This window comes from Passer montanus, unplaced genomic scaffold (assembly GCF_014805655.1).
Source record: "Passer montanus isolate IOZ18808 unplaced genomic scaffold, ASM1480565v1 scaffold403, whole genome shotgun sequence".
Classification (NCBI taxonomy): domain Eukaryota; kingdom Metazoa; phylum Chordata; class Aves; order Passeriformes; family Passeridae; genus Passer; species Passer montanus.
Window position 1 is genome coordinate 4,764 of NW_024368853.1, and position 9,688 is coordinate 14,451.

The 9,688-nt window shown below is 67.5% G+C and overlaps 1 protein-coding gene across 1 annotated transcript in view; it reads right to left on the minus strand.

Annotated features, from left to right (window-relative positions):
- Positions 1-793: 793 nt before the first annotated feature.
- CACNA1F (calcium voltage-gated channel subunit alpha1 F) overlaps positions 794-9,688 on the minus strand; it is a 29,163-nt gene continuing 20,268 nt past the window's right edge. The window contains exons 24-47 of the mRNA XM_039719094.1: positions 9,352-9,459; positions 9,214-9,266; positions 8,097-8,243; positions 7,825-8,026; positions 6,676-6,834; positions 6,491-6,601; positions 6,325-6,408; positions 6,114-6,134; positions 5,901-6,029; positions 5,744-5,809; positions 4,948-5,039; positions 4,737-4,896; positions 4,520-4,647; positions 4,343-4,439; positions 4,159-4,261; positions 3,977-4,078; positions 3,773-3,903; positions 3,588-3,698; positions 3,143-3,279; positions 2,924-3,064; positions 2,529-2,671; positions 1,809-1,921; positions 1,488-1,724; positions 794-1,216 (exon numbers count right to left, since the gene is read on the minus strand). Coding sequence (XP_039575028.1) covers positions 971-1,216; positions 1,488-1,724; positions 1,809-1,921; positions 2,529-2,671; positions 2,924-3,064; positions 3,143-3,279; positions 3,588-3,698; positions 3,773-3,903; positions 3,977-4,078; positions 4,159-4,261; positions 4,343-4,439; positions 4,520-4,647; positions 4,737-4,896; positions 4,948-5,039; positions 5,744-5,809; positions 5,901-6,029; positions 6,114-6,134; positions 6,325-6,408; positions 6,491-6,601; positions 6,676-6,834; positions 7,825-8,026; positions 8,097-8,243; positions 9,214-9,266; positions 9,352-9,459 — 3,021 coding nt within the window. The 3' untranslated portion in view covers positions 794-970. The remainder of the gene's footprint in view (positions 1,217-1,487; positions 1,725-1,808; positions 1,922-2,528; positions 2,672-2,923; positions 3,065-3,142; positions 3,280-3,587; positions 3,699-3,772; positions 3,904-3,976; positions 4,079-4,158; positions 4,262-4,342; positions 4,440-4,519; positions 4,648-4,736; positions 4,897-4,947; positions 5,040-5,743; positions 5,810-5,900; positions 6,030-6,113; positions 6,135-6,324; positions 6,409-6,490; positions 6,602-6,675; positions 6,835-7,824; positions 8,027-8,096; positions 8,244-9,213; positions 9,267-9,351; positions 9,460-9,688) is intronic.

The following is a 9,688-nucleotide window of genomic DNA, read 5'->3' on the forward strand; positions in this document are numbered from 1 at the left end:
TTTTTGAGGAACCCTTCCTTTCCCTTAGGAAAACACAGCTTGGTTATTTTGAAGGAAAACACACTTCTTGATTTTGAGTAAAAACTTCCTTTTTTTGAGGCAAATACCCCTTTTCCTGAGGGAAAAAACCCACCTTTTTCAGGAAAAAAACCCCATCCCTGAGGCAAATACCCCTTTTCCAGAATAAACCCCTCCTTGTGTGAGGAAAAAAATCGAAACTTTTTGATAAAAATCCCTTTTTTTCCTGAGGTAACATTGCCCCCCACGAGGTCCGGTGTCGGTGCCGGGTTCTAGAGCCGCGTTCTAGATCAACCGCGGGCGGCCTTGCGAGGCCGGGTTCTAGAGCGGCCCTCACGTCCCACGGGTTCTAGAGCCGCCCTCACGTCCTTTTTCTGAGGGAAAATGTCACGGGTTCTAGAGCCGCCCTCACGTCCTTTTTCTGAGGGAAAACGTCACGGGTTCTAGATCCGGTCTGCCCGCACTCGCGGTGCCGGGTTCTAGAGCCCGCCTCACAACCCCGGGATCTAGAGCCGGCCTGCCCACACTCGCGGTGCCGGGTTCCAGAGCCCGCCTCACAACCCCGGGTTCTAGAGCCGGCCTGCCCACACTCGCGGTGCCGGGTTCTAGAGCCCGCCTCACAACCCCGGGATCTAGAGCCGGCCTGCCCACACTCGCGGTGCCGGGTTCTAAAGCCCGCCTCACAACCCCGGGCTCTAGAGCCGGCCTGCCCACCCTCGCGGTGCCGGGTTCTAGAGCCCGCCTCACAACCCCGGGATCTAGAGCCGGCCTGCCCACACTCGCGGTGCCGGGTTCCAGAGCCCGCCTCACAACCCCGGGTTCTAGAGCCGGCCTGCCCACACTCGCGGTGCCGGGTTCTAGAGCCCGCCTCACAACCCCGGGATCTAGAGCCGGCCTGCCCACACTCGCGGTGCCGGGTTCTAGAGCCGTCCCCGCTCCGCGGTGCCGGGTTCTAGACGCCGCCGGCCCAGCCCATCTCGTCCGCCAGCTCCTCCTCCGCCGGCGGCCGCAGCGGTTCCTCGTCGCTGTAGACGGCGGGCGTGGGCGCGGGCGGGGCGCGGCGCCGGGTCAGCAGGTCCGCGGCCGCGCTCTCCATCTCGTCCATCGTCATGTCGCACGCGTCCGCGATCTCGCGCTTGGCCACCGCCACGAACTTGGGGTCGCGGGCGAACAGCCCCAGCCCCTCCGAGATCAGCACCTGGGTTGTGGGGGGCGAGGGGGAGGCGCTGGCACCGGCACCGGGGGCGTGCCTGTGTCCCTCTCCTTACTCACTGCCTCCACCAGGCTGTTGGCCAAGCCATGGGGTGTCCCTCCCTCATGGCCTCCCCCAGACTGCCGGCCGAGCCATGTCACTCTATGTGCCCCCCAAGTCCCCCCCATGTCCCTGCCACGTCCCCCCACTCACACCCTCCCCCTGGCTGCTGGCCGAGCCATGTCACCCCAAATCCCCCCCACGTCCCCCCACTCACGGCCTCCACCAGGCTGTCGGCCGAGCCCCGGGCCAGCGCGTCGTGGGGCCCGCAGGGCCGCAGGCGCAGCGGCGCGGGGGGGAACCAGCGGTTGAGGGGGGGCAGGCTGCCGCCCGGCCCCGCCGCCGGAGCCCCCTCCACCAGGATGAGCGGCGCGTACAGAACGTGCCCGCGGGCCGGGGCCGCCCAGGCCTGCGAGGAGCCCCCCAGGCGCCAGGTCTCGGAGCTGCCGTAGCCCTGCGGGCGGGAGGGGGTCAGCGCGGGGGTGGCGCTGTCACAGTGTCCCCCCTGCCCGTCTGTCTGTCCCAGCTCCAGCAGTACCTGCGGGCGGGCGGGGCCGGGCGGGCCCGAGGGGTTGTAAGTGCCCGGGATGGGCTCGTCCTCGCAGCTACCCTGCCGCCGCAGGCACTGGATGGTGAAGGAGGGCTTCCGGCCTGGGGGGCAGCGGGCAGGGTCAGCCCCCGGCCAGGGACCCTCTGGAAACCGGACAGGGTCAGCCCCCGGCCAGGGACGCTCCGGGAACCGGGCAGGGTCACCCATCCTGGCCAGGGACCCTCCGGGAACCGGACAGCGTCACCCACCCTGGCCAGGGACCCTCCGGGAACCGGGCAGAGTCACCCACTCAGCCAGGGACCCTTCAGGCACCGGGCAGGGTCAGCTCCCGGCCAGGGACCCTCCGGGAACCGGGCAGGGTCACCCCCTCAGCCAGGGACCCTCACGGGCACCGGGCAGGAGCCCTCTGGGCTATCGAGGGCACAGGGCAGAGTCCCCCCCGGCTCTAGGAACCCTCGGGGGCAGCCGGGGGCACGGGGAGGGGTCACCCCCCCTATCAGGGATCCTTCCTGGGGTACTGCGGGACACCCCCCTCCCCATCGGGGCACCACGGAGCGTCATCTCCCCCCACCATCAGCGGGGCACCTTCAGGGGCTACCGGGGAACTGCCCCGGGCTACGGGGGGACTCTGTCAGCGCTGCCGGCTGCGATCACGGAGGGTCTCGCTGGAGGCCCCGGCCCCCCCTTTGCCCCCCGGCCCCGCCGTACCCGCGGGGGTGGGGGGCAGGAGCCGGCGCCGTTTCAGCTGCTGCCCCTCGCGAGCGCCGCTGCCGAACGCGAAGTGCCGGGGGGGCAGCGGCAGCGACCCCCCCCGGGGCAGCTCCGCCGCCCAGCGCGGGGGTCCCGGCGCCCTGCGGGGAACAAGGGGGTCAGTCCGGGCTGGGGACATCCCCTGGGACACCTCCCAGCGCGGGGGGACCCAGCGGGGTCAGGGGGGGACAGGTCCCTCCAGTGCCCCCTCCCCAGTCACAGAGACACCCCCCGCTTTCGGGGGTCCCGGCAGCCTGGCACGGGCACAGCCTCAGGGCTGACGGGACCCCCCTCCCCAGAGGCAGGGACCTCTCCAGATGGGGATCCCCCCCGAGGCTCGGGGGTCGCGGTACCTGTCCCCGACCCAGCGGCGCCGGGCCGCGGCCGAGCTCTCCAGCTCCTCGTCGTGGCTGACGTCCCCCGGCTCCCCTCCCGGCTCCTCCGCATCCTCGCCGGGGGCTTCCTCCTCCTGGTCCCCCCCGTCGGAGCGCCGCCTGCGCACAGGGCCGTGAGCACCCCCCGTCCGCCCCGGGACCCCCGCCCCGTGTCGGGGTGTCCCCAGCCCCCCGTACCTGCCGCCAGGGCGGGGGGCTCCCCCGTGAGAGGGGGGCGCGGGGTCCTCCCCCTCGGTGGGCGCGGGGCTGGGGGCGGGGGGCGGCTCCGAGAGCAGGGGGGAGCCGGGCGCGGAGCCGTAGAGCGTCTCGGGGGCCTGCGGAGAGAGGCGGGTCGGTGGGCGCGGCCACGGCACAGGTGCGGGCATTCGGTGTGGATTTTGGACAGGTGTGGCCGGTGGGCGTGGCCACAGGACAGGTGTGGCCATTTGGAGTGACTTTGGGGCAGATGTGGTCTGTGGGCGTGGCCAGGGTGGGACAGGTGAGGCCGGTGGGCGTGGCAAAGATAAATGTGCTGTCGGTGGGCGTGGCCAAAGGAAAGGTGTGGTCGATGGGCATTGCCAAAGGAAGGGTGTGGTCGGTGGGCGTGGCCAAAGGAAGGGTGTGTTCAGTGGGCGTGGCTCACTGCGTAGGTGAGTGGCTCCTCGGAAGGGGCGTCCCCGCCCTCGTCCCCCTCCAGGTCACTCAGTGCCCGGCGCATCTCAGGGCCCAGCGCCTGCAGCGTCTGCAGCCCGGCCTGGGGGACGCAGGAGGGTCAGGGGGGTCACCTGGTGACACCGGGGACCCCCAGCCCCGCCCGGGGTGCCGCACCTGCAGCGCACACTCGTTGCTGGGGCCTGCGTTGGCACCCAGCATCCCGCGCTCCTTCCGCCGCCGGAACTTGCGGAAATAGTCCTGGATCAGGAAGGTGGCGTAGAACTTCCCGACGGTGACCTCCTCCTCTGGGGGACACGGAGGGTCAGGGGACAGCCGGGGGTCTGAGGGGACAGGGGAGGGGACACGGCCCTCACGCACCCTCGGGCGGGGGGATGACCTCGTCCAGCAGCTTCGGCTTCGTCCTCTTCCAGATCTTCTTCACCACAGCCCGAAGCTCCTTGTTGGCCACATCCAGGTTCCCTGCAGGGAGTGGGGACACGCAGCCATGGCTGTCACCCCCTGCTGTCCCCTGCCCCCTCCAGACCCTGCCAGCTCCCCACCTTCCGTCTTGATCTTGAGGGAGGTGCGGACCAGAGCGAAGAGCGTGGCGTTGAAGGTGACGGTCCCGTCCGAGTTGAGGGGCATGTTCATGGCCACCAGGCGCTGGCAGGGGACAAGAGGCCGGTGAATCTGGGTGGCTCCCCACTGGAGCACCCCAAATCCCCCCAGGACCCCCCCCCAAACCTTGCAGGCCACACGGTGTGGGCAGAGCTTCCCGAAGCCCAGCGGGGGCTGGATGCGGCGCAGCAGCGTCACCACGTCCAGGTGCTTGATGCGGCCCCTGGGGAGGGGGACAGGAGGTCACGGGTGGTCCAGACACCTGGCCACCCCCCGGATGGGGACAAGGGGACAGTCACACACTTGGCTGCGGGGTCGTACTCGGACCACACGCGCTTGAACTCGTCCAGGTGGTGCGGGCCCAGGATGGACCAGTCACGCGTCAGGTAATCAAAGTTGTCCATGATGACAGCCACGAACAGGTTGATGATCTGGGGGGTCAGGGGGGTCAGGATGGCCGTGGGGGTCCTGAGGGGTGTGGGGCAGTGCGGGGGCCGTGGGGCAGGGCCCCGTGTCTCACCAGGAAGGCGCAGAGCATGAAGAAGCTGATGAAGTAGGCGATGGCGAAGTTGCTGCCGCAGGTGAACTCCTCCCCCGGGCCCGCGTCCGACTCGGGGTCGCAGCGCTTGCCCGGCAGGCTGGCCAGCATGATCTCCTGCCACGCCTCCCCCGTGGCACACCTGCAGCCCACGGGGCACACCTGCACCCCTGGGCACACCTGTAGTCCCCACCTGAAGAGCAGCAGCACGGCCTGGGGGAAGGTCTGGAAGTTGTTGTTGCGGTTGATCTGGGTCCCGTCCTGCAGCGCCACCTTCCCGAAGGTCTGGGGGGGACAGAGGGGGCCGGGGGCTCACAGGACACGCCCCTCACACCCCCCCGGGACCCCTCACCTGCCCCAGGCCCCTCACCTGCATCCCGATGACGGCGTAGATGAAGAAGATCATGGCGATGAAGGACACACCTGTACCCCCGGGGCACACCAGTACCCCTGTGACAAATCTGTGTCCCCATGGCACACCTGCACCCCTGGGCACACCTGTACCCCTGGGACACACCTGTACCCTCCCACAGGACACCTGTATCCCTGTGACACACCTGTATCCCCATGGCACACCTGTACCCCTAGGCCACACCTGTACCCCCGGGGCACCCCAGTACCCCTGTGACAAATCTGTGTCCCCATGGCACACCTGCACCCCTGGGCACACCTGTACCCCTGGGACACACCTGTACCCTCCCACAGGACACCTGTGTCCCCATGGCACACCTGCACCCCTGGGCACACCTGTACCCCTGGGACACACCTGTACCCTCCCACAGGACACCTGTATCCCTGTGACACACCTGTATCCCCATGGCACACCTGTACTCCTGTGACACACCTGTGTGCCCCCCACTGCACACCTGTACCCCTGGGCACACCTGTAACCCCCTTCATGATTCACTGAGAGGAAGCTCCAAAGTCCCATGAGAAGCCCAGAGCCCCCCCGGCCCCCCAGGACCCCTCACCTGCCCCAGGCCCCTCACCTGCATCCCGATGACGGCGTAGATGAAGAAGATCATGGCGATGAGCAGAGCGACGTAGGGCAGGGCCTGGGGACAGAGCAGGGGTGAGGGGGCGCTGGGGGTCCCCCCTCCATGTCCCCTCTCCCCCGTGTCCCCCACCACGTCCCCCCCATCCCACCTGGAAGGATTTGACGAAGGTCCAGAGCAGGGTGCGGATGCCCTCGCCCTTGGAGAGCAGCTTCACCAAGCGCATCACGCGGAAGAGCCGGAAGAAGGTGATGGAGATGCGGGAGCTGTCCTCCGAGCTCTGCGGGGAGGGGGGGTCAGGGGCACCCCAAAACCCCTGCACAGCCCCCCCAGAAATCCCCCAGCTGGGGACACCTCCCCGTACCTCACCAACGTGCCCCCCGTTCTGTGACAGGCAGATGGACGGTGGAGATGGATGAAGATGATGGAGATGGAAATGATGGAAATGGAAATGATGGAGATGATGGAGACAGACAGATGGACATGAGGACATGGACCAGGGAGAGACCCAGACATCCAGGACCACCCCAAAACATCAACTCCCCCTGAGCCAGGGGACAAGGAGGGCCACTCACGTTGACCTCGGTGACGGCGATGTCCACCACGCTGCCCACCACGATGAGGGCATCAAAGGTGTTCCAGGCATCACAGAAGTAATGCTGGGGTGGGGGGGAGGTGGTGAGGACCCCCTGTCTGTGACCCCCCCCTTGTGTGACCCCCCGTGACCCCCCTGTGGCGTACCCGGGGTTTGAAGGCGATGATCTTGAGCACCATCTCCACGGTGAAGAGCCCCGTGAACACCATGTTGAGCAGGTCCATCACGTAGTTGAAGGGCTTGGACTGCTCGTAGTGCTGGGGAGGGGGGACACGGGGGTCTGGCACTGTCCCCTCTGTGACCCCCCTGCCCCCCCAGGTGTCCCCCCCACCTGCACGGCCAGGGCGATGGTGTTGAGCAGGATGAGCACGAACATGATGTACTCGAAGGCGGTGGAGTTGACCATGGCCCACACGCGGTACTGGGTGCGGTTCTTGGGGATGTAACGGCGCAGCGGCTGCGCCTTCAGCGCGTACTCCACGCACTGCCGCTGCGGGGACAGCGTGCACTGCGGGGACAGCGTGGGGACAGTGTGGGGACAGAGCAGGGACATGGCCACCCCACTGCCATCCCACACACTGCCGCTGCGGGGACAGCGTGGGGACAGTGTGGGGACAGAGCAGGGACATGGCCACCCCACTGCCATCCCACCTCCACCCCACACACTGCCGCTGTGGGGACAGGGGACAGTGTGGGGACAGCGTGGGGACATGGGCACCCCACTGCCATCCCACACACTGCTGCTGCAGGGACAGTGTGGGACAGCGTGGGGACAGTGTGGGGCCACGGCCACCCCACTGCCATCCCACTGCTACCTCACCTACTGCCACTGTGGGGACATGGGGACAGCGCAGGGACAGCATAGGGACATCACAGGGTTATGGGGACACTGCAGAGCCAAGGGGACACAGCAGGGGCATGGGGCACAACAGGGTCATGGGGACACAGCAGAGCCAAGGGGACACGGCAGGGCCAAGGGGACACGGCAGGGCCATGGGGACACAGCAGAGCCAAGGGGACACAGCAGAGCCAAGGGGACACGGCAGGGCCATGGGGACACAGCAGAGCCAAGGGGACACAGCAGAGCCAAGGGGACACGGCAGGGCCATGGGGACACAGCAGAGCCAAGGGGACACAGCAGGGCCATGGGGACACAGCAGAGCCAAGGGGACACGGCAGGGCCAAGGGGACACGGCAGGGCCATGCAGGGCCATGGGGACATCATGGAGCCAAGGGGACATGGCAGGGCCATGGGGACACCACGGAGCCAAGGGGACACCACAGGGCCATGGGAACACTGCAGAGCCAAGGGGACACGGCAGGGCCACGGGGACACGGCAGGGCCATGGGGACACAGCAGGACCATGGGGACACCACAGGGCCACGGGGACACGGCAGGGCCATGGGGACACAGCAGGACCATGGGGACACCACAAGGCCACGGGGACACATCAGGGCCATAGCCAGCCTGTCCCCACACCTGGTTCTTGTCGAGCTCGCAGTTGCGGTACTCGCTCTCGCCCTGCGCGCGGAAGGTGATGATGACGAAGCCCACGAAGATGTTCATCATGAAGAAGGCGATGACGATGATGTAGACGATGAAGAAGATGGAGATCTCCACGCGGTAGTTGTAGATGGGCCCCTGGTTCTCGGCGTTGGCGTCGATGGCCTTGTACAGCAGCCTGGGGGGGACACGGTGCTGGGGTGTCCCCGTGGGGGTGGCAGTGTCCCCGTGCCCGCCCCGGGACTCACGCGGGCCACCCCTCGAAGGTGGACACGGTGAACAGGGCCATCATCCCCGCCAGGACGTTGTCGAAGTTGAAGTCGCTGTTGAGCCAGAGGCGCTCCCGGACCGACGGGTGGGACACGTCCCCATCCTTGTACACCAGGAATGTCCCCCTGGGATGGGGACATGAGGACAGCGAGGGTGAGACACCCCCCAGACACTGCCACTGACTGGGGGGTGGGACAGATCCCTGGCCTTTTACACCAGGAATGTCCCCCTGGGATGGGGACACGAGGACACCGAGGGTGAGACACCCCCCAGACACTGCCACTGACTGGGGGGTGGGACAGATCCCTGGCCTTTTACACCAGGAATGTCCCCCTGGGATGGGGACACGAGGACACCGAGGGTGAGACACCCCCCAGACACTGCCACTGACTGGGGGGTGGGACAGATCCCTGGCCTTTTACACCAGGAATGTCCCCCTGGGATGGGGACACGAGGACACCGAGGGTGAGACACCCCCCAGACACTGCCACTGACTGGGGGGTGGGACAGATCCCTGGCCTTTTACACCAGGAATGTCCCCCTGGGATGGGGACACAGGGACAGCAAGGGTGAGACCTCAGCCCCTATGGGACACTGCCACCACTGAGGGGTGGGACATGTCCCTGTCCTTGGGCACCAGGAATGTCCCCCTGGGATGGGGACACGAGGACAGCGAGGGTGAGACCCCAGCCCCCATGGGACACTGCCACTGACTGGAGGGTGGGACATGTCCCCGTCCTTGGACACCAGGAATGTCCCCCTGGGATGGGGACACGAGGACACCGCATGGGGACAGCAAGAGACACCCCCCTGGACACTGCCACCACTGAGGGGTGGGACATGTCCCTGTCCTTGGACACCAGGAATGTCCCCCTGGGATGGGGACACAGGGACAGCGAGGGTCAGACACCCCCTGGACACTGCCACTGACTGGGGGGCCACAGGGACACCACTGGGACAGCAATGGTGAGACCCCAATGGGACACTGCCACCAGCAGGGGGGGTGGGACACCATGGGGACACCGCTGGGGTGGCTGGGGGTCAGGAGTTGAGGCGCAGGGCTCAGTTTGGGGTCATTGTGGGGGTGACGCTCACTTGCACTCTCCTGGCGTGTGCTTGGCCTCGTCAGTGCAGCTGTAGAACTTGCCCTGGGGGGATCGGGGGGTCAGGGGGACCCTCGGCCCCCTGGGGGGGTGGGGACCCCTCAGAGGGGGTGGGGACCCGCGGGGTCACCTTGAAGAGCTGCACCCCGATGCAGGCGAACATGAACTGCAGCAGCGTGGTGACGATCATGATGTTCCCGATGGTGCGGATGGCCACGAACACGCACTGCACCACGTGCTGGGGACAGCACGGGGACAGTGTCACCGGGGCGGGGGACAGGGACAGGGACAGGGACAGGGACAGGGACAGGGACAGTGGTGTCACTGGGGCATGGGGACAGCGACAGGGACAGGGGTGTCACCGGGGTGGGGGGACAGGGACAGGGACAGGGGTGTCACCGGGGCGGGGGGACAGGGACAGCGACAGGGACAGGGGTGTCGCCGGGGGGGGGGGCCGGGGAGAGGGA